The sequence below is a fragment of the Zophobas morio genome, unplaced genomic scaffold (genome assembly GCF_036711695.1).
Source record: "Zophobas morio isolate AGI-343-1 ecotype UQ-CSIRO unplaced genomic scaffold, CSIRO_AGI_Zmor_V1 ptg000024l, whole genome shotgun sequence".
Lineage (NCBI taxonomy): Eukaryota > Metazoa > Arthropoda > Insecta > Coleoptera > Tenebrionidae > Zophobas > Zophobas morio.
In genome coordinates, this window is record NW_026972129.1 from 13006646 (window position 1) to 13031381 (window position 24736).

Here is a 24736-nt window from a genome sequence, read left to right on the forward strand (position 1 = left end):
TCATCTCAGACAAAAAATCAACAATGTTTCCCCAGTAATGCATAGAATTCTGTAAGGTGAAAACTGCGTTACGAAATTTCCATAAATAATAGAGATATTGGTTTTTAAAGATACGTGATGAAAAAGTTCACCAAAATGCTAAAAAGAAGCGTTATATTTCGAAAGATCCATTTATCTCTCCATAAAGTATTGCAATATATAAATCTTATAACGATGATTAGAAAGCTAAAAATAGGCAAGTGAGAATAGGTAAAAATATATAGGATGTTCTATTTAAACAATAATTAAGTTGAGTTTTGATGATTCTAGTGTATGGTACTCAAAGAACCATACAACTATAACTAATGAGACATCAAGGCCTCACGCTGAGTGACCCAACCTGTATTATATTTTTTTCAATATTCGTAACAACTGATGACGTCCACTTGACTCGATTTCTAGAATTTCCTCCTCTTAATTGTTCAAATATAAAACTTGCAAGTGAGAGGGAGGACGAGTTCCATGCGATTTTCCAAAATCTTTCTTTCACAAAAGTTGCAGTACTTGTAGCCGGTGACCTAAAACTTTCTAAAAAAATTTGTCGTGTCAGCTAAAAATTTTCTTTAGTTTGTGTAAACCTTAACCGAGGTTGGTTAGCATATTTCTTCAAATGCCTTTGAACATATTTAACGTAAACTTCATGTGTAACATGTCCATTTTGTTCCGTTATCTTACCAAGACAGCAGCTCCAGTAGTTTTTCAGATACTCATACTTGAGCATACACTGCATTACTAATATTGAATCTTCTTGACTTGACTTCGGCTTCGTTTTAAAATATTTTTGCTGTAGGTGATTTACCATCAACGACATTTAAATGAGGAATCGAATGATATTAAATTTAATAAAATGTATCAACAAATCTATCAAAGTACCCGGTGAACTTACAATTAGATACAGAACTATTTTGAGGCACACTGCACAATGTACATGTTGTTGGCACCCTTGTGGCTAATAAAGTTATTAATATTATTGGTTGCGTTCTGCTTAAGTAGTCAGGAATGCTTATTCTGTTAACTAGATTTTGTTGGAATTGTATTTACAAAGAAAAGAAAAGTTTTTAAAGCAAATTGTTAGATGTTATGAAAAGACTATCCATTGCTCCTCATCCCAGTACATAGAAAATTTTTTCTCAGATGATTTAGCAATACATGCCACAGTTTTACATTTTAAACATTTTAAACAGGCCTAATACCAAAAAATTACTTGATTTTAGTCCTGATCGTTTTTGGTGTGTACCACAATAATGAGGAAATCACGCCAAAAACATTAAACTTGACAGAAAACGCGAATTAATTTCAATGGAAATTAAACTAATTAAGAAGTGGTACTAGTAATCCGTAACCTTTCGCCACAGTTAGTATCAGTATCATGGAACTCCACTGGATTATTGCATTCTATATATGAGAATATTGCTTTAAAAAACTCGAAACTTTGTATACTTACTCTTCCCCGAGTTTAACAGTGTGTGTAAGTTTGCATGAACTTCTAATATATATAAACCCAAAAAATCCTATAACATTACTTAAAACTTTAAGTATTGTCATTACTTAAAACTTTAAGTACCGTACAGTTAACATAATATTAAGTAGCCCCTTTTCGGCTGATTGAAAATTGTATATATTAAAATTTGTCCCTTTTTCTTCAAAACTATCGTCCATTATCTCCGCAAGGAGCAAACATCTTAGTCATTAAGTTGCACAGACACTTTTCTACCTCCATTTGTTTCACTGACATTTTTTCCCAGTACCGCTGTAACTTTTCTCACTTCATTCTCATTCATTTCCAACTGCTTGACATCATGTAGGTAGCAAGGGTTTAGCCTTTCCATGTAGATTTAGTCGTAAATTCTGCTTTGCTTTACTGACAGTAGTAAGCAGTAAGTTATAGTATAGGTGCAAATTTAACTCTGTTCCGAGATAAATATGCTTGCACTGAAATAAAAGCGTTGCAGGCATACTTATTGCAGAGTTCAGTTTCCGCCAAAAAGCCTTATTAAACTTCAGAAAAACGAGTACTTGATGTCTCGATGTGACCTTACTAGATTCGTAGTTGTGGTGTCGAGAAGAAATTTAGTAAGGCAACGTGAGAGAGTAAATTATTGTGTGTGTTTGCACAATACTAATATCTAAAATGCAGTTTTTTCTGAAGCGTTGTCAATGGCTTCGAGTTGTCGCGACTTCGACCCACGGACAAGAGCATTTTCAGATGAGGAGCTCAAGCCCCAACCCATCATCAAAAAATCCCGCAAACAATTCGTACCAGACGACCTAAAAGACGATAAGTATTGGGCCCGGCGTAGGAAGAACAATTTAGCCGCCAAAAGATCTCGAGACGCCCGCCGAATGAAAGAAAATCAGATCGCTCTTAGAGCAGGATATCTCGAAAAAGAGGTGAGCATTGAGGAGTACTAGGTACCACTTCGTTTACGTGTTTGTTCCTGAAAACTGATATACATAATTGAGATTGTATTTTATTTTGCAGAATGTTGGTCTCCGTCAAGAGCTTGAACGACTGAAAAAAGAGAACTTGATGTTACAGAACAAATTGGCGAAATACGAGGATGTGTAATGTTAAAGTTACTGTTTTCAGTCTTGTATAGATTTTCACACAACAGCCGTTCACTCATCCAACTCGAAACTGTTCAGTGAAAAGTGTTCCTTCAAAAGGCGATCCAACATTTGTAAATAAAACATGCACATTATGTAGTCATCATGTAGTATTAAGTTTATTACTGTAGAAGAAAAATTTAAGTACATAAAATGTTCGCTTTGGTCAGGAAGTATTTAGAACCAACAGTAATCATTATAGTACACTGTTTTGTGATATTAAATAATGAATATGTAAATACGGTAATAAAGTATATAAGTTTACAAAGTTTCATTAATCTACCGTCAATCATCACAAATCATTTTTATTGTATTAAGATATATTCTATATTAGAATCTAGCAAGAATTGTATTAATTGTAATACAATCGTTTTTTTTTTAAGTTTTATTTCGAATGTTCCCCTAAATAAGTCCTGACCAAAATACTGCCCACTAATCGGCAGCTGATGACCTCTGTTATATTTGTAGACTTATTGTTGATTGTTTTTATGTTTATATAGTCTATTTTTTGGTTGAAGTTACTTTAGTCGTACTATTAAGCAAAAATAGTGTAAAAGAAGTAGTATGCTCACAAATAACAGGGATAGAGAAGGACCGTTCTTGCAGGGATCCATAGAGAACTAAGTAAAAGTAGTAGTGCTTACCCCTCAATGTGCTACCGTTATTTATATGCCTGAATGCAAGTTTTAGTTATTTATATGTGTTGTTTTTGGTTAAAGTTTTGCTGTTGGTTTTACGGAAAAACAATGTAATCGATATTGAGGTTGATATTATCAAGGTTGTAAAGGATGATTGATACACAAAGTGATAACTGAACGTTGAAATTATATAAAATGTTACCGTAATCTTAAGAATATACACATTGTAAAAATGACTGCAGTTGAACGTTTTACTTGTTCTTCATTACCATTAACAACTGCCTTGAAGGCATGCCTTATACATAAAAATTTTTAACTTTTATATGTATTTGTTGGGAAAAAATGTTTCCACTGCAGTGGGATTTTTATACATACGTACTGAAACGAGGAAAATTTATTTTCAGTAAAAATTTATATGTATTTACAAAATGTTACTGTTGAATGTATACTACGTATCGCTATATTTATTTATAATGATTTTTACGATGCAAATGTTAACCTAAACGGCCTCAACTTGAGAAATGTAAATTTTTATGAATATGCAGCTTATATCCGCAAAAGTACAACGTATAATGTAACTTACTAGAAAATAAAAGTGTTCAAAAATAGAAATATCTAATTATAACAACTGTAATTGCTGTTGTGAGCATTAAATTATGTAAAAATTATATAAATATTTCATTTCATTGAAACTCTTGATGAGTGTGTCTAGACTACTACTTACTACACTACTGCCACAAAAGTATGACGAATTCATCAAGAATATGTATGAGGAAACATTAAAATAATCACGAACATTTAGAAATCAATAATGTAGATTTTTGTTATGAAAACATTAAAAGAGAATAAAGAAATGTAAAAGTTGTATCTTTGCAAAGGTATTTTCATATTCTAAACGAGTTAGAGAAAGATTCAAACAAATGGGTAACGGCATTGTTTTAGATGAAGTCTACACTTATTTTAATCAAATACTGCGACACTAACCTGATGTAGAAGTATCAGAGTCAAGTACCTGAAATGACAAATGTCAACAAGTTAAACTAGGTTCATTGGATATTGCAAGAGTCATTTGTCAACAAGAGGTCCTTTACAACACGGCGAAGAAACTAACGCAATGTGGGACGAAATCACAAAGCTCTGGTAACAGGAACAAAGAACAGTCTAAAACAAGAAATATATATGAAACGACAATGGAGACGACGAATCAGATTCTGGATGATAACATAGTAGTTAATACAACTAACAAATTAAACAAATGGAAGGAATATATGGAAGACCTATTTATATAGTGATGATCCCCCAAATAGGAATAAAATAACAAATTTCAGATGACCAAGAAATAACAGAAGATGAGTCGACTAGAAAACAATAAATCGCCCGGGTCAGATGAAATACCTCTCAAAATTATCAAATTCATGAAAGGATGACCATTTAGACATCATAACGCGACTTTTTAACCGTATACATGAAACCAGTAAATTACCTGAGGATTGGCGTAACTCTGGTTTTAGAAATGGCTCTTAGAGCAAGAGAAGCTGCTCTCCTAAACAAAATTTTACAAAAGACAAATATTGATGATAAGGATATTAGAACAATCGCTAATCAGTCACTGATAATAAGTTATAAAGGAGTACAAGGGTGTATATTCCCCCCATGTTATTCAGTGCAGATTAAGAATACTCCTTATTCCAATAAGGTATTGAGACAGACGGGTGACGGAATAATAATTATTATTAACAGAGAGGTAATAAATAATTTGAGATATTCCGACAACACTGCGGGTATTACTGATGGTGCTGAAGGGCTATAAAGGCTTACTAATACAGTGGTCGATGTAAGCGAGAGTATGGAATGAGATTGAATAGTAGACAAAAACAACCATGATTATAAGCAAAAATCGAAACAGTAATGCTCAATTAATGGACAGTGGAGACCATTAACATGAACTCAAATGTGTGTTGAAAAAGCAAGAAGTGATGCCTCTAATTTAGTTCAATTCTTCGGATTCTCAAATGTTACGTGTTTTCTGTCCTGATATATGGATGGACAACCAACCACCTGTGGTTGGCGAATACGACTAACTGAGATCTGGTGCTACCAACGAATACTTAAAATATGCTGAGTAACATCGTATAACCAACGATACAGGAATGCAGCGTTCATTCAAAACACCACAAACTCTAAACATCACATAAAAAAATAAAGGTAGTATACTTTGGATACATAATGCGAAATAGCGACAAATATTGAGTTGTCCAGCTAGTGCTGCAGGATAAAATAGGCGGAAGAAGAAGCCCAGGACACCGTCGTATATCTTGGATTCGTAACCTGGGGTTACGGACCTGGGTGACAAGGACTGACATTTTCCGAGCGGCCGTAAAAAATTAGATAGGGTAATGTGATCGCCAAAATCTATAGAGAATAGGTACATCAAGAAGAACACAATATAACAGAAAAAATTGTAAAAACTTTCAACTACTACAATATAAACAACAACTACTAAACTAAATGTACTACTCTTGACTTTTTTAACAGAAACTAAGCTTTTAAATTCAACTGAAAGTTATTTAAAAAACTAGAATAGTTTTTTAAATAACTTTCAGTTATTTAAAAAACTTATTAACTACTTACCTACTGTTTTCGAGATGCAAGGCCAACTTGATTTTTTTTTTTTCAATGACACTACCATATAATTAATGCATTTTTGAACCGAAACCAAGATTAAACTTCTGTTTCTACAAACGATGCTCAAAATGCTCTCCATTTACTTCCTGGCAGTAAAAAAGACCCTGAATAGTAGTAACTTTGTAGCGAATTAATGAGAATTTCTGGACGAAGCTAGCAATTACGTTACGTATGCGTTCCTGTAAGTCTTCAGTGTGAATCGGTCTATTGATATAAACACGATTCTTCAAAGAGCCCCAAAAAAAAGTCAAGCGGTGTCAAATCCTTGACCTGACCTGACCTGGCAGACCACTCAATAGTACTCCTTCGACCTATTCATCTGCCAGGAAAAGTCGCATTTAAGTACTATCGCACTTGACGTCCAAAATGGGGTGGAGTACCGTCTTGTTGAAACCAAATAGTTTCTGCTGATAACTCTGGATTTTGGTAATTAGGAAACAATTCTCTAAGTCTAGGCACTAACGTTGCTGCAAGAACCTTACGTATCCCTCAGAATTTAAATTCCGTTTAACAAAAAAAGGACCAGTTACATGGTAACCAATAAGACCGCACCAAACATTCAGTTTTTCTGGACGCTGTGTGTGGATTTTCTCCATCCAGTATAGAAACCTGTACCTGCAGTTGTGTCTGATCGCATTACCATTTAAACAAAACGTAGAATCACAAGAAAACATTTCCGTCTTGTTGTATTCTGTTCATAATAATTTCGGTAAATTCAACTACAATCAAAATCATCTTCGTTTAGCTCTTGTACTAAATGGGTTTTGTGTGGGTGAAACTTTTTCTTTTTCATTATTGTTTGAATTGATTTTCTACTAACATTGCGGTTCAGCGCTAATTGTTGCACTGACGTTTTGGGACTTTTGTTGCGTCTAAGAGAACATTAAAGACATTGTCATCATTTATAGCAGTTTTTGGCCTGCCAGGTTTTGGACGTTCTTTAACACTTCCAGTCTCATTAAATCTTCGTTGGGTTTTTGAAAGCGTCGACTCAGAAATGTGTTCTCGATCAGGATGAATTTCACTGAAAAGTGTTATTACTTGAGCAAAACTTCGTCATTTGTCACCGTAATCGATAATAATCATCAATAATTCTATGCGCTCAGTTTCACTTAGGAGTGAAGACCAGAAAGAAAGTATGATTGTGCTAATTCAATGAATTAAAAAAAAACTTTATTCAAAAATGCATTAATTATAAGGAATTGACGTTCGGTAGATGTAACTAGATTTGCTAACTTTTTTTTTTTAAGCTGTGTAACTGCGGATATAATTGTTCTAGTGTATAATGGATAATTGGAATGTCAGAAAGTAGTATCAAAAATGTGACATGTAAGTAAGTAAATGTCAAATATCGAAAATGTGAGATGAATGACTCTCTTATTTCTCTCTACCTACCTGTGCGTTGAAATTTGTGTATGTTAAAGCTTAACATTTCGATTTTGTATTTTGATACGTAAGAGTATTGTTCTATGTTTATTGTGAAGTAGGTAAGTTTGTGGACTGATGTACATAGCTCAAAGGTTGTCTGAAGCTACATGAGGGCGCTTGCGAGATGCGAGAAATAATTCCAAAATCAGCCCGTAAAGCCATGGTCGGGCCTGCCCTCAACTGGATAAGCGTATCGTTTTTACCTGGTTTCTCCGAGTTTGTGAGCGACTCTCACAATACGACCGCATTTCGAAGTGCGGCAGTCATCTCCGATAAGTCTGTTTTAAGTGTATTTTTTTTTGTGCCAATAATGCCAATCTTTAATTTCTAGTGATCTTATGATTGCAACTTAACCACAGAAAAATTTCTGTTAGTTACATCTACCGAACGTGAATGCTTATTATATGGTAGCGCCATTTTAAAAAAAATCAAGTTGGCCTTGCATCTCGAAAACAAATGAAGCAAAACAAATTTTTTTTGACAAATAATTAGAGCACAACTTCTTGTATCCCACTATGTAATTTCAGGTGATTTGTACAATTGGTTCTCAAGATATTTATTAGTTCCAGTATATATACCAGCGACCCTGTATACTTACGCAAAAATTCTCGAAAAAATCAATAAAATTGATAGTTGTGTTTCAGTTTGATTATTTTGACGATGTTTTCCCAAATATACAGTTTCCACGTATTTTTGAAATATCAGTGAAATACAAAAGCTTAGGGGATACTCTAGAAACGTAATACATTGTGGTAATGAGGAAAAGTGTTACGGCCTGAGCAGGATTCTAAGCCACGTCTCCCACTTGTCGAACGAATATACTTACTATATTAATATACTACTATCAGGCCCCATGATTGTCTCTCCTCACGTTCCACATTGTGCGGCCAAAATATGTTGCAGGTACATGGATAAAGAAACCTGTGTGTCTTTCCCATGAAGGTTCCTTCCAAGCACTGTTTGCGAAATAAAGGAGCATATAGAGCATTCTTTTCTATTCAAAAAAAATATTGGCAGTATGATAGATAGTGTTATCCGCCAAGGACACGGGTTACTAATGCAGTAGAGGTATTACGTCAAACTTAACTTTGGAGTTAAATTTGGATTCTTTTTCATCATTTGCTGTGTGACATGTTCGTTACTTAACTGATGTGCTAAAATAAACCGATTGGAACTGAACTAATTAACAAACTATCTTCAGTAACCTTACATTTTGAACGAAAAACTCTTTGTACATCTTATTATTCCAATTTTGTGAATTGGTAGCACACAGTGATAATCCATTCTACTTATCTGTAGGACTGTAGTACCTACGCAATACAGGTGATTTGGCGGTTTAGCGCCGGAAAATATCCTAGACTTTGGAACTAATAATCTAACACAAACTCATTGAGTAAATTAATAAACTATACGAACAGACGTATATTACACAAAAATTATTTGTTTTTTTTTTTAGTGGGTTTTGTCACTGATAACGATTAAAACAGGAAGAACTAATGGTTTCATTGAAGTAGTGCGTTTAGGAAAGAAAATTGTGGTTTTCTTAATACATGTTTTATTTTTGCTGCATTATAAAAAGTCAATTCGGGTTAGAACATGATTTTATTAATTTCAAAGTATTTGCTTAACAAACGCTTTTCATTTCCGTTTTCATTTAAAAATGATTTATTTTCTGATTTTTTTTCTCTCTCAGAAATTTCTATATGAAGTAGAGATATTTCACTATCGGCGACTGTTTCAACGTGATTTATTTTTCAGTTTGTGACACTTTTTGATAATTATCGGTGACCGTAATTTTGCTTCTTAAAATCAAATCTGTAACGACCACCGTGAATTGGAAACAGTGAATTCGGGTTTTATATTTTTTTTATAACAATGTGCTGCAAAATTTGTGATGGCAACTAGTGGTAACTGATGAATAGTTAGGTATCACTGGATATCACCCTAAATTTTACGATGAATCGATGAATGAGGTACCCACATTTTCATCTGATCATCGTGAGAGAAGTATCCAACCACTGTTTTAATAGCATACAGCTACTTGTAAAGCGATTTGACGAAAACATGGTCAGGATCACTGTTTAAAAAAGCTGTGACTCAGAAAGAACAGCCACTATTCACGCTATAATCGAAAAATGACGGTATCGTTCATCTGTAGATCGAAGTTTCCACTCGTTGTTTTCAATTTTCACAGATATCACTAGAGGATCACTGGTATTTCTTGTTGTTTATGCATTAAAAAAAAAAAACATTTCTGCGTTTTTCCTTTAAATGCTTGGATTGTCCTATTGGTGTATCCATACTCATGATCTGTAAAAAATTGTTCTAGAAATATACTTATTGCACCTAAATTAAACCGAAAATATAAACAAAATTAATTCGCAGTATTATATTTATACATTTTAAATAGAATTTACTTAGTAACCTGAAACGTGGCGTCATCAAAATTTTAGTGTTGTTGGACAGACAAATTTTAGTTAGTGATCTATCAATGAAGGACAATCTCCAAGCATGTGCTAAATTTCAGTACAGTGGATTTATTGCTAGTTACAGTGATATGTTACATTTTATTTTATTTTTCACTTTCTTTTAATGCTGCTTTTAGTCATGTATTTCTTCCAAATATTGCTCATTTGTAATATGGATTAAAAATTTACAAACTTCTTTTTGAAAAGTAATTCGCATAAAAAAGTTTGACCTTGCTTCAATGTGTTTAATTTCGGTGACAGTTTGTGTACAAATAATGTGGGATCAACAAAAATCGCTCTCAAGTTGGCATTGTAAAAGTAACAAACCATGCGAAAGATAGTTTGCTTGCCCAGCTACAATTTCAGCGTTTTGATTGACGTCTTGTCGTTGTCTTTAAAACATTGGGCAAAATTAAACACTGATACAATATTCGGCATAAATTGAAATTTGAAAATGCATTAAGTTGATTAAGAATGTAGTTAGTTTATCGGTATTTATTGTCTTTACTAAAAATAGTGTGATTAGTTTAATCTATATTTATTCCGTTTTGGTTTGTGGTTTGCGCGATAATATTTGGATTTAGGTAACGTTCTGCACGGAAACCCTGTAACAAATTTATTATTCAAAATAATGGCTTAATTTTCCTGCATTTGGGACCTGTTTTTATGCGAAACTAATTTTAGAGTTTGAGTTAAATGTTTATAAACTTAGTAGGAACATATCAATCACTACTTTGATTTTTCCAGAATTAACAAGTTAAAATTGTTTATTTCTTTTACACTTGTTTCAACATAGTTTGCGGGTACATCACATCCTATTCTTATTATCGACGTTATAAATTAAGTCCGCCTTTCCTTTCAGGCTACTAAATTATATTTTGAAACTAATTACATATGTGCTTTTTCTGGATAAATCGATAATAATTATTGTAGGTATGTGTGTCCGGACCTAGTAACCTATTTTGATATCTCCAGTTAATGGGGTCAGTAAGCCACACATAGTAAAATTGTATTAGAACAATGATAACACTTAGAATTACGTCTGTATAAAAAAGAAAATTTACTGTTGTGTGTGCCCATATACAAAATAATTCCTAGAAGACATTTAAACTTATCGAAGTGGCACCAAAAAATAAGACAGAAGCCTTTTAGGGATCAGATTTTTTAAATGTAAATTCACACATTATTCAGCCTCAGTATATTATGCTATTCAGTTTCAGTATATTATGTCTCCGTCGAGACGTCGTATCTTCTTTGAACCGTGTTACGTATTTCCAGTTTTGTTTAATTTGTCAGTGTTTCTTATGTTTTTTACAAGGGATAGCCTATTTTCAATTACTTCTACGAGTTCTAAATAACCAACACCAGCTGTGAACTTAAGACTTTACTGTAAAATGGGTTTCAAGATGCATGTTTTTAGCTAATAGGAACAATTGGCTGGTTGTTCACCCGTTTGCCCGTTTCAGATATCCCTAAAAGAAGTGAAAACTATCTGCAAATCTTTAAAAAATGGGCCAGGTGATATACCGGCTGAATTAATAACAGCAGGAACAAACATGCTATACGAACACTTTAGGAAGCTATTTAAGAACTGTCTAAATGGGGATAGGGTATCAAGTGAGTGGAAAAAATTGGTCTAAAGAGTTTAGACAGTACTTCCCTCGCTGTCGGAAACTTGACGACTGCATGCCTATTGTGTTTTTTTTCTCATTACATTTTTGTACTGGGAATTTAAAAAAAAATTGCGATGACGTCATCAACATTTTTGCAAGGACACGTATATCAGTTGGGATAGATGTAGTGTAATACTAAGAATAAAATTATTATATTCTCAAATTTTCGGGAAAATGAATTGGGTCGTTTTGAATATTGATTTGTAATAATCAATAAAATAACGAAACAATTTACTCACGTATACGTATCAGAGGCAACTGAAAATCGTGTATGTATAAACATTCTTAATTTAAGATGACAGGCGTAACAGCATACGTGAGAGTCAAACAGAGAAACTGTAAACAAAACGACCATCGGTTTTATTGCTTCGACTTCCGCTTATTATATAAAACATTGGGTTTTATTTTAATTCTGGACGGTGAAATTCACAATTGGTTGATTATAAACATGTCTATTTCACATTCGCGGAACCAAGTGAACGCATAAAACAAATGCAGGTCTGTAATGTTAAAGTCGATGTAAATAAGCGTGCTACCCTTATGTTTCAACCGAGTTTTTCCTTTAACAAATTTTGTGTCTACCAAATTGGGTTGGTTGGGGTGTAATTCTAATAATAAGTGTTGCCTTTAATTTAATCAATAAAATAAATTGACTTCATTAATTTTTTTGAACCACCTCTTAAGAAAATCTAAAACATATGAATGGAATGATAAATCACAAGTACAAACTCATCATATTTTTTGCATTTTAGATAGGATTTATTCAGCAAAATTTAAGGGTGACGTCATCAATTTTTTTAGGAGGGATGAACAAATACATTTTGAACAAAAGTTTACCATGCTTATAATAACTTTAAAATATTCCCAAGATTTCAAAGCATTCGGTTTTGTAATTCCTGATTAAATCGATAAAATAAATTCACGCCTTCATTAATTTTTTTGAGTCACCCTGCATATGCAAATCCAAAAATATGAATGGAATGATAAATCACAAGTACAGACTCATCATATTTTGTACATTTTAGATACGATTTATTCGGCAAACTTTTGAGCTGACGTCATCAGTTTTTTGTAGAAGATAACCAAATATATTTTGACTAAAAATTTATTATGCTCTTTATAACCTTAAAACATCTGCAAGATTTCAAAGCATTCGGTTTTGTAGTTCCTGATTAAATCAATAAAATAAATTTACGCATTCATTAATTTTTTTGAGTCGCCCTGTATATGCAAATCGAAAAAATTTGAATGGAATGATAAATCACCATATTTTGTACATTTTAGATAGGATTTATTCAGCAAAATTTTGTGGTGACGTCATAAATTTTTTAGGGGGGACGACCAAATACGTTTTGATCAAAAATTTACCATGCTTATGATAATTTTAAAATATCTTCAAGATTTCGAAGCATTCGGTTTTGTAGTTCCTGAGTAAATCAGTAAAATAAATTTACGCTTTCATTTATTTTCTTGAATCACCCTGTATATGCAAATCCAAAAAATATGAATGGAGTGATAGATCACAAGTACAAACTGATCATATTTTGTACATTTTAGATATGATTTATTCGGCAAATTTTCGAGCTGACGTCATCAAGTTTTTGGAGGGGATAAGCAAATATATTTTGACTAAACATTTATTATGCTCTTTATAACCTTAAAACATCTGCAAGATGTCAGAGCATTCCGTTTTGTAGTTCCTGATTAAATCAATAAAATATATTTACGCATTCATTAATTTTTTTTGAGTCACTCTGTATATGCAAATCCAAAAAATATGAATGGAGTGATAAATGACAAGTACAGGCTCATCATATTTTGTACATTTTAGATATGATTTATTCGGCAAACTTTCGAGCTGACGTCATCAAGTTTTTGGAGGGGATAAGCAAATATATTTTGACTAAACATTTATTATGCTCTTTATGACCTTAAAACATCTGCAGGATTTCAGAGCATTCGGTTTTGTAGTTCCTGATTAAATCAATAAAATATATTTACGCATTCATTAATTTTTTTGAGTCACCCTGTATATGCAAATCCAAAAAATATGAATGGAGTGATAGATCACAAGTACAGACTCATCATATTTTGTACATTTTAGATATGAATTATTCCACAAACTTTTGAGCTGACGTCATCAAGTTTTTGGAGGGGACAAGCAAATATTTTTTGACTAAAGATTTATGATGCTCTTTATAGCCTTAAAACATCTGCAACATTTCAAAGCATTCTGGTTAGCAGATTAAAAAAAATTGGTCTAAAGAGTTTAGACAGTACTTCCCTCGCTGTCGGAAACTTGACGACTGCATGCCTATTATGTTTTTTTTCTCATTACATTTTTGTAGTGGGAATTAAAAAAAAAAATGTGATGACGTCATCAACATTTTTGCAAGGACACGTATATCAGTTGGGATAGATGTAGTGTAATACTAAGAATAAAATTATTGTGTTCCCAAATTTTCGGGAAAATGAATTGGGTCGTTTTGAATATTGATTTCTTATAATCAATAAAATAACGAAACAATTTACTCACGTATACGGCGCCGGTGTGTAATATCTAGAGAGCGGATTTCTGTCGGGCTAGGCAAGGCCAAACTCGGTACGGCTCGCACGGGATGCGAATTCATTGCCGTTGCGGACTGCACTTCGTTTATTTGAGATTAGAATAACGTTGTTTCGTTGCACTCTGCTGTTAATTCCCGTTCTCATTTACTTAGCCGTTTGATTAATAAATCGTTAATTATATTTATGGAATCCAGCACGTCCCCCCCTATAATCGTGACGTAGCCCGACAGAAATCCGCTGTCTAGTAATGTGAGGGGCAACTGAAAATCGTTTATGTATAAACATTCTTAATTTAAGATGACAAGCGTAACAGCATACGTGAGAGTCAAACAGAGAAACTGTAAACAAAACGACCATCGGTTTTATTGCTTCGACTTCCGCTTATTATATAAAACATTGAGTTTTATTTTAATTCTGGACGGTGAAATTCACAATTGGTTGATTATAAACATGTCTATTTCACATTCGCGGAACCAAGTGAACGCATAAAACAAATGCAGGTCTGTAATGTTAAAGTCGATGTGAATAAGCGTGCTACCCTTATGTTTCAACCGAGTTTTTCCTTTAACAAATTTTGTGTCTACCAAATTGGGTTGGTTGGGGTGTAATACTAATAATAAGTGTTGCCTTTAATTTAATCAATAAAATAAATTGACTTCATTAATTTTTTTGAACCACCTCTTAAGAAAATCTAAAAAATATGAATGGAATGATAAATTACAAGTACAAACTCATCATATTTTTTGCATTTTAGATAGGATTTATTCAGCAAAATTTAAGGGTGACGTCATCAATTTTTTTAGGAGGGATGAACAAATACATTATGAACAAAAGTTTACCATGCTTATAATAACTTTAAAATATTCCCAAGATTTCAAAGCATTCGGTTTTGTAATTCCTGATTAAATCGATAAAATAAATTCACGCCTTCATTAATTTTTTTGAGTCACCCTGCATATGCAAATCCAAAAATATGAATGGAATGATAAATCACAAGTACAGACTCTACATATTTTGTACATTTTAGATACGATTTATTCGGCAAACTTTTGAGCTGACGTCATCAGTTTTTTGTAGAAGATAACCAAATATATTTTGACTAAAAATTTATTATGCTCTTTATAACCTTACAACATCTGCAAGATTTCAAAGCATTCGGTTTTGTAGTTCCTGATTAAATCAATAAAATAAATTTACGAATTCATTATTTTTTTTGAGTCACCCTGTATATGTTAATCCAAAAAATATGAATGGAGTGATAAATCACAAGTACAGACTCATCATATTTTGCACAGTTTAGATAGGATTTATTCGACAAACTTTCGAGCTGACGTCATCGATTTTTTGGAGGGGATAAGCAAATATATTTTGACTAAACATTTATTATGCTCTTTATAACCTTAAAACATTTGCAAGATTTCAAAGCATTCGGTTTTGTAGTTCCTGAGTAAATCAGTAAAATAAATTTAAGCATTAATTAATTTTTTTGAGTCACCCTGTATATGCAAATCCAAAAAAATATTAATGGAGTGATAGAAGTACAGACTCATCATATTTTGTACATTTTAGATATGATTTATTCGGCAAATTTTTTAGGTGACGTCATCAAGTTTTTGGAGGGGATAACCAAATATATTTTGACTAAAGATTTATGATGCTCTTTATAGCCTTAAAACATCTGCAACATTTCAAAACATTCGGGTTAGCAGATTAAAATTAAATTGCAAAATGTTGTTTTATAATTTTGATTTTTTTTCCAAAAATCTGGACGTTTCGGGTAAAAACTGAATTTGGAGTCGTAAACAACATGTGTAGGACTATGTTATTTTATACAATTAAAGACCCATTTACTATGTACAATTTTGAAGTAACGTCATCGCATTAGTGGTGGGGATGATTAGATAAATTTTGGTTAGCGTTTTACCATCTACATGATATTCCTAATATAAGTACAAAATTTCACAACAATCGGTCCAGTATTTTCGGAGATTATCTGTCTAATAAAAATCCGGGACGGCAGACGGACGGACAGACGGACGGACAGACAGACGGAAATGGGGGACCTATTTCTTCGTCTTCTAGGGTCATGAAAGATCGAGAAAACGTAAAAGTAGAGAGTCGGCCGACGGACTCGATTACAATACTTCCTTTGCTTACGCTCGGGAAGTAAAAATTAACTGTTGTGTGGGCCCATATACAAAATAATTCCTAGAAGACATTTAAATTTATCGAAGTGGCACCAAAAAATAAGACAGAAGCCTTTTAGGGGCAAATGCGCCTTAAAACCATTTCAGATGTTTACTTTCCGAGCGTAAGCAAAGGAAGTATTGTAATCGAGTCCGTCGGCCGACTCTCTACTTTTACGTTTTCTCGATCTCTCATGACCCCTAGAATACGAAGAAATAAGTCTCCCATTTCCGTCTGTCTGTCCGTCTGTCTGCCGTCCCGGATTTTTATTAGACAGATAATCTCCGAAAGTACTGGACCGATTGTTGTGAAATTTTGTACTTATATTAGGAATATCATGTAGATGGTAAAACGCTAACCAAAATTTGTCTAATCATCACCACCACTAATGCGATGACGTCACTTCAAAATTGTACATAGTAAATGGGTCTTAAATAGTATAAAATAACATAGTCCTACACATGTAGTTTACGACTCCGAATTCAGTTTTTACCCGAAACGTCCAGATTTTTGGAAAAAAAATCAAAATTGTAAAACAACATTTTGCAATTTAATTTTGAATCTGCTAACCCGAATCTTTTGAAATGTTGCAGATGTTTTAAAGAGCATCATAAATCTTTAGTCAAAATATATTTGGTTATCCCCTCCAAAAACTTGATGACGTCACCACAAAATTTTGCTGAATAAATCCTATCTAAAATGTACAAAATATGGTGAGTCTCTTCTTGTGATTTATCATTCCATTCAAAGTTTTTCGATTTGCATATCCAGGGTGACTGGAAAAAATTAATTAATGCGTTAATTTATTTTATTGATTTAATCAGGAATTACAGAATCGAATGCTTTGAAATCTTGGAGATGTTTTAAAGTTATCATAAGCATGGTAAATTTTTTATCAAAATGTATTTGCTCTTCCCCCCTAAAAAATTGATGACGTCAATCCAAAATTTTGTTGCATAAATCCTATCTAAAATGTACAAAATATGATGCGTCTGTACCATGGCCGACTAGTATAAAGATTATGGCCTGTCCAAAGGACTGCCAAAGGTACATAGATAAATAATACTACGTAAAATAGAATGCAAAGTCGGCTGTAATGCGTGTCCCAGGTTTGTGTCTAGGCTTATGTACCGGCCACATAATAAGAGATAGCACTGATAGCAGTGAAGTATTTTTTTCCAAAAATTACTTGGCGACAACTTCCACAGCCAATTTTAAGAAACAATAAAAAAACTAATGTCATTTATGATTAGTATAAAAGTGTCATTTGTGTGATTATACGTGATAACAAAGCGTAAAATATGAAACTGTGCAGTGTTTTGAAATGTCTAAACACTAAAATTATTAAACGCCATCGTTTTCCCAACCCCTACAAATACAACGAGCGTTTTAAAATTTGGTTGGAACGGACAGGGAATCCAAATTTAGGCAAATTAGATCCCACGAAAATATATAAAAATGGATATTTTCTTTGCGATGTACATTTTAAAGAAACGGATTTTGGCCCCAATCAAAAACTTAAAAATACTGCCATTCCTACAATTCAAATTATGCATGGTAAATATTTGTGTGCAAGTGAATGCCATAGATAATTTTTACAATAATTTCAGATAAAATGAACGACTCCGAAAGACACACCCATGATCCCGTAAACCCTATTTCTATACTGGATTCTCAAAAATTTTGTACTGAAGTATCTCGAAATTCCAGAGAAACCCTAAACGAAACTTTAAACCAAGAATCTTCTCGAATACTAAATTTACATTCAAATTCTAGGAATATTTCGCGTACAGCCCGTAGAAACAAAATTAAGGTAGCTTCGTATCGCCAACGATTGAAATTATACTCCAAATTTGAAGTAAAATTAGAAAGCAAAATTTTAAGTCAGGATGCTATAAATTTTTGTTTATCACAATTAAAAAGACGAAATGTCAAACCAAAGGGTCGCAGGTTTACCACTGAAGATAAATTATTTGCATTAATGTTTTATAAACAGTCTGGGAGATGTTGTAGAAAAATGAGACAGATTTTTGCACTGCCTTCACGTCAAACAATTATGTCTATGTTGAACAAAATTCCAGTAGACGTTGGTATAAACAAAATAATTTTCGACAATCTTAAAGAATCTGCTTCAAAATTAAATAACCAAGATAGAATATGTGCATTAATTTTTGATGAAATGTCCATAATTCCCCACATAGACTATGACAAATATACGGATACATTTTTCGGATTTCAAAATTTTGGATTTGAACAAAATTTACAGATAGCAGATCATGTTCTTGTTTTTTTTCATTCGCGGAGTGTTTAAAAAATGGCAACTGCCAATATACTTTGGATTTTCTTTTTCGTCTACAAAATCTTACATATTGACAACTATTATAAAAACTCTGGTTGAAAAAATACAAAATTGTGGATTCAAAATTCTGGTTACAATTTGTGATCAAGGCCAACCAAACCAAGCAGCTATAAATTCTCTGCTAAAGGAGTCGAAACAACGTTATATACATAAAGGGATGGAACCTAAAAGAAGAATTTTATTAAGGGATCAAGAAATTATTCCATTATATGACACGCCTCATTTAATTAAATGTATTAGGAACAATCTGCTTACTAAAAATTTAGTGTGGAAAACAAGCGAGGAAATTTTAGTTGCAAATTGGAAACATATAATCGATGCGTACTACAGTGATCAACCATGTGGAGAATTACGGGCTCTATACAAAATTACGGATCTCCACGTAATTCCGGAAAAAATTCAAAAGATGAAGGTGTGCTATGCGACACAAGTTTTGAGTCACTCAATGGCATCGACTATTACGCTATTGGTTAAATCTAGTAAATACAAATTTAAAAATAATTAACTGATTCATTTACAATTTAATTTTACAGCCGAATGCAGTTCAACACACGAGGCAATGGGAACAGCACGAATTATAAAATTTTTTGACAAGCTCTTCGACGGTGTAAATGGCAGTACTTTTCAACCACGGTGCGGAAAACCATTTTCTGGGGGCGTATTTAAATCTTCCGGTCATAAACATTTTTGGAAGGAAGCTATCAAAATTTTGGGTGATATGTATTTCGTCGATGAGGCCGGAAAAATGGTAGTACCTCCGTGTATAAAAAACTGGATTGCAACGTTAGAAGGTTTTGTGGATTTACATACAATTTTAGTAGAACAGGGCAGGTGCAAATATTTTTTACCTAGATGTTTAAATCAAGATGTTATTGAAAACTATTTTGGCAAAATCAGAAGTCAAAGAAATCGAGCAACTAATCTAACGGCAGCCCAATTTAAGGAAAGTTTCAAATCTCTATTGAGTATTACGCAATTTTTATAGTTCAAATTCAGTGGGCGCAAATTGTGAGAAAACGAACATACCGGATTTATTTCATATTAAAGGACTTGTGGATAAAAACATAAATCAACCTTCAGTAAATGAAACGAGTTACGAAATTTTAAACGTGAATATGTACATTTCAAAACTGTCTCCATATAATTTAGAAAAAGATCTTCATAAAAGTATTGTTGGTTATGTGTCTCGCTGGGTTGCGAAAACATCAAGAAATTTGAAGTGTGAATATTGTAAAACCCAAATTTTAAACAATTTTTCGGAAGACGAACAATGTTACAAATTAATACGTATAAGAGAATACAATTGTAATAACAGAAAATTGCAATATTGTAAGTTAGATTTTATAAAAAACATTAACAGAATTTCGTTTCATTGTGAACATAAGGAATTAATTGAAAGTGAAATATGTAATAAAATTATATATTTAACAATTTTTACGTTTGTAATAGTTATTTATGTATTAAGGGCATAATCAGGGAGATTGTGGCACGAGGGAATGTTTAAAGCCCGACGAAGGAGGGCTTTTAATTTCCCGAGTGCCACAATCGACAATTATGCACGTGGTACATACAACGTTTTATTCTATTTTAGTTTCTAAACTATTTTTAACGAAATATTGAGTATTTTCGGCAAGACTGTGTGAATTGTGCCGATGCGAATTTTAATACATAGCTGGCTATTATTTTGATGTTGTTATGGATACCACGTTGATTATTTGATAATTCGTTTTTCAAAATGTAAATTAAAGAAGCGGAAAACCTTTATTCAAACGAAAGTTTAGAAGAATTTGAAGTCGGCCAGGTAATGATTTGATAAAATATTATTTTTCCAACTTAAGAAAAACATTGAATATCGAAGCGTGTTTGAATTATTAATTGATTAGTGTAAATGAACAATCAATTGTTGCTTAGCAATTTTTGACAGATTTGTGCTAAAAAGGCCAATTTAAGCCCGCATTTGGGTGCTTATAAATAAGATTATGGTTCTAAAATAGAATAAAAGGTTTGAATTTAATTTTAAGCGGTCGCGATACAAGAGTTTCCACACATAAAAATGCATTATATCAAAATGCTTGTATAATGTACCAAAAAAATTAAAGTAAAAAAATCGTAGACAATACTAATAAATTGTATACTTATTATTCTACTCCGTGTTTTTGATATTATTAGTGATAATAAAAATAAAATATTAATTATAAAATATGCAGCAATGACGCATCTAGTAGTTCATGCTTTAGCACCGGCCACAAGGCACCAGGGGGCGTTTATTGGGACCAAAAATCAAGTGGGAGTTTGCATTCTATTTACGTAGTATTATTTATCTATGCAAAGGTACCATACGTGCTGCCATCTATTAATAATTCAAAAACGACAAAAGAATTATTAACACTTTTTGAAAGGCACAAAGGCATTCATACCGAAACAAATCACCATTACACGTTTTGAAGTCCCATAATGTCAAGTCAAATTAAAATTTTGCTAAATTATTAAGTGTAATTATTAATAGATGGCAACACGTATCGTACCTCTTGGACAGGCCATAATCTTTATACTAGTCGGCCATGTCTGTACTTGTGATATATCACTCCATTCATATTTTTTGGATTTGCATATACAGGGTGACTCAAAAAAATTAATGAATGCGCAAAATTTATTTTACTGATTTACTCAGGAACTACAAAACCGAATGCTTTGAAATCTTGAAGATGTTTTAAAATTATCATAAGCATGGTAAATTTTTGATCAAAATGTATTTGGTCGTCCCCCCCTAAAAAATTTATGACGTCACCACAAAATTTTACTGAATAAATCCTATCTAAAATGTACAAAATATGGTGAGTCTCTTCTTGTGATTTATCATTCCATTCAAATTTTTTCGATTTGCAAATACAGGGTGACTGAAAAAAATTAATGAATGCGCCAATTTATTTTATTGATTTAATCAAGAATTACAGAACCGAATGCTTTGAAATCTTGGAGATGTTTTAAAGTTATCATAAGCATGGTAAATTTTTTATCAAAATGTATTTGCTCTTCCCCCCTAAAAAATTGATGACGTCACTCCAAAAGTTTGCTGAATAAATCCTATCTAAAATGTACAAAATATGATGAGTCTGTACTTGTGATATATCACTCCATTCATATTTTTTGGATTTGCATATACAGGGTGACTCAAAAAAATTAATGAATGCGCAAAATTTATTTTACTGATTTACTCAGGAACTACAAAACCGAATGGTTTGAAATCTTGAAGATGTTTTAAAATTATCATAAGCATGGTAAATTTTTGATCAAAATGTATTTGGTCTTCACCCCTAAAAAATTGATGACGTCACTCCAAAATTTTGCCGAATAAATCCTATGTAAAATGTACAAAATATGATGAGTCTGTACTTGTGATTTATCATTCCAATCATATTTATTGGATTTGCATATACCGGGTGCCTCAAAAAAATTAATGAATGCATGAAATTATTTTATTGGTTTAATCAGGATTTACAGAACCGAATGCTTTGAAATCTTGGAGATGTTTTAAATTTATTATAAGCATGGTAAATTTTTTATCTAAATGTATTTGCTCATCCCCCCTAAAAAATTGATGACGTCACCCCAAAATTTTGCTGAATAAATCCTATCTAAAATGTACAAAATATGATGAGTCTGTACTTGTAATTTATCATTCCATTCATATTTTTGGATTTGCATATACAGGTGACTCAAAAAAATTAATGAATGCGTGAATTTATTTTATCGAATTAATCAGGAATTACAAAACCGAATGCTTTGAAATCTTGGAGATATTTTAAAGTTATTATAAGCATGGTAAACTTTTGTTCAAAATGTATTTGTTCATCCCTCCTAAAAAAATTGATGACGTCACCCTTAAATTTTACTGAATAAATTCTATCTAAAATGCAAAAAATTTTATGAGTTTGTACTTGTGATTTATCATTCCATTCATATTTTTTAGATTTTCTTAAGAGGTGGCTCAAAAAATTAATGAAGTCAATTTAGTTTATTGATTAAATTAAAGGCAACACTTATTATTGGTATTACATTGGACCAACCCAATTTGGTAGACACAAAATTTTTTAAAGTAAAAACTCGGTTGAATACATCGACTTTAACATTACAGACGTACATTTGTTTTGTTGCGCTGACTAGGTTCCGCGAATGTGGAATAGACATGTTTATAATCAACCAATTGTGAATTCCACCGTCAAAAATTAAAATAAAACCCAATGTTTTATATAATAAGCGGAAGTCGAAGCAATAAAACCGATGGTCGTTTTGTTTACAGTTTCTCTGTTTGACTCTCACGTATGCTGTTACGCTTGTCATCTTAAATTAAGAATGCTTATACATAAACGATTTTCAGTTGCCTCTCACCGGCACCGTATACGTGAGTAAATTGTTTCGTTATTTTATTGATTATAACAAATCAATATTCAAAACGACCCGATTCATTTTCCCGAAAATTTGGGAATACAATAATTTTATTCTTAGTATTACACTACATCTATCCCAACTGATATACGTGTCCTTGCAAAAATGTTGATGACGTCATCGCAATTTTTTTTTTAAATTCCCACTACAAAAATGTAATGAGAAAAAAAACACAATAGGCATGCAGTCGTCAAGTTTCCGACAGCGAGGGAAGTACTGTCTAAACTCTTTAGACCAATTTTTTAAATGTATATTCACACATTATTCAGCCTCAGTACATTATGCTATTCAGTTTCAGTATATTATGTCTCCGTCGAGACGTTGTATCTTCTTTGAACGGTGTTACGTATTTCCAGTTTTGTTTAATTTGTCAGTGTTTCTTATGTTTTTTAAAAGGGATAGCCTATTTTCAATTATTTCTAAGAGTTCTAAGTAACGAACACCAGCTGTGAACTTAAGACTTTACAGTATGCTGTAAAATGGGTTTCAAGATGCATGTTTTTAGCTAATAGGAAGAATTGGCTGGTTGTTCACCCGTTTCAGTGTTCAGTTTGTTTTATAAACAGATTTGCTTTTTTTCCGTGGCCAACAGTGTTACCATTCATTAATTTAGCAAATGAAGAATAAGGTTTATAGTAGATAAACAAACAAGGCAATGTTAATCTACACGGTGATTTCGAAATATATGCAAGAAGAAAAATGGGGAATCATTTTACTGTGTAAAATTCACGTTCCTAAGTGGTAGCAACGTCTAGAAAAAAGTATTTCAAATTAAATATAAATTGTTACACGCTGCTGGTAGTGTTTCTTGACCTACTTCTTCAATGAATGACACAGAACGACTTGGATCAAGAACCAAAAAAAGTGACTGATAAGAAATTTGCAAAAACACGAAAAGGGCACTCGCCGTCTTTAAGCGGAGGTTGGAGTTTCACAATTTGTAGCGCATCGTACATTAAAAGAACAAGGCCACATCCATACCATGTTCAAAAGTGCAAGGTTTGGAGTCCGCTGATTATCCACGTTGTGTAATTTACTGCAAATAGTTGTTACCGCAGTGTCGTGAACCTCATAAGTGCATCTTGTTTACGGATGAAGCAGGATTTACTAGTAATGCTGTTTTCAACAGCCACAACACTCACATTTGATTCGATGAAAAGCCACATGCTCGTTAAGAAGTACGATTTCAACGATCGGTTCAATGAAACACTTAGTTAATGGAAATCAACAGTGTCCAGAAACTATCAAATAGCTTCAACAACAAGTGCAACTGGCAGCCGCTACAGTTCGTGGAACTCCAGGTGGTTTCCTACCTATCAACAAACATCTTGCGACGCTCTGAAGCCTGTATTGCTAATCAAGGACAACGTTTTCAACATTTCTTGTAAAAAGGTAGTAGCATTCTAAGTTGCTCTTATTTTTGTTCTATTTAATAAACAATGTAAAATCATTGTGGCAAGTACCAAACTTCCGTCAGAATCAAAAGTCTATCACCATGAAGCATTATTCAAAAATTGGTCTTGCTCAGGACCACTATTTGTTTCTACAACGAATAATCTGTCGCACTGACCTTTAATGATGAATGAATGCATTTTTTTTTTAAAGCATTAATGGTAAGCAGCAAAAAGTCGGTTTTAC

The 24736-nt window shown here is 32.7% G+C and overlaps 1 protein-coding gene across 3 annotated transcripts in view; it reads left to right on the plus strand.

Annotated features, from left to right (window-relative positions):
* LOC135135261 (hepatic leukemia factor) overlaps nt 1-4145 on the plus strand; it is a 124902-nt gene extending 120757 nt beyond the window's left edge. For 2 of the 3 annotated variants that reach the window (XM_064064290.1, XM_064064288.1), the window contains exons 4-5: nt 2189-2430; nt 2522-4145. In XM_064064290.1, coding sequence (XP_063920360.1) covers nt 2189-2430; nt 2522-2608 — 329 coding nt within the window. In that variant the 3' untranslated portion in view covers nt 2609-4145. The remainder of the gene's footprint in view (nt 1-2188; nt 2431-2521) is intronic. The other variant, XM_064064289.1, reaches the window with a different exon arrangement.
* Nucleotides 4146-24736: the final 20591 nt, after the last annotated feature.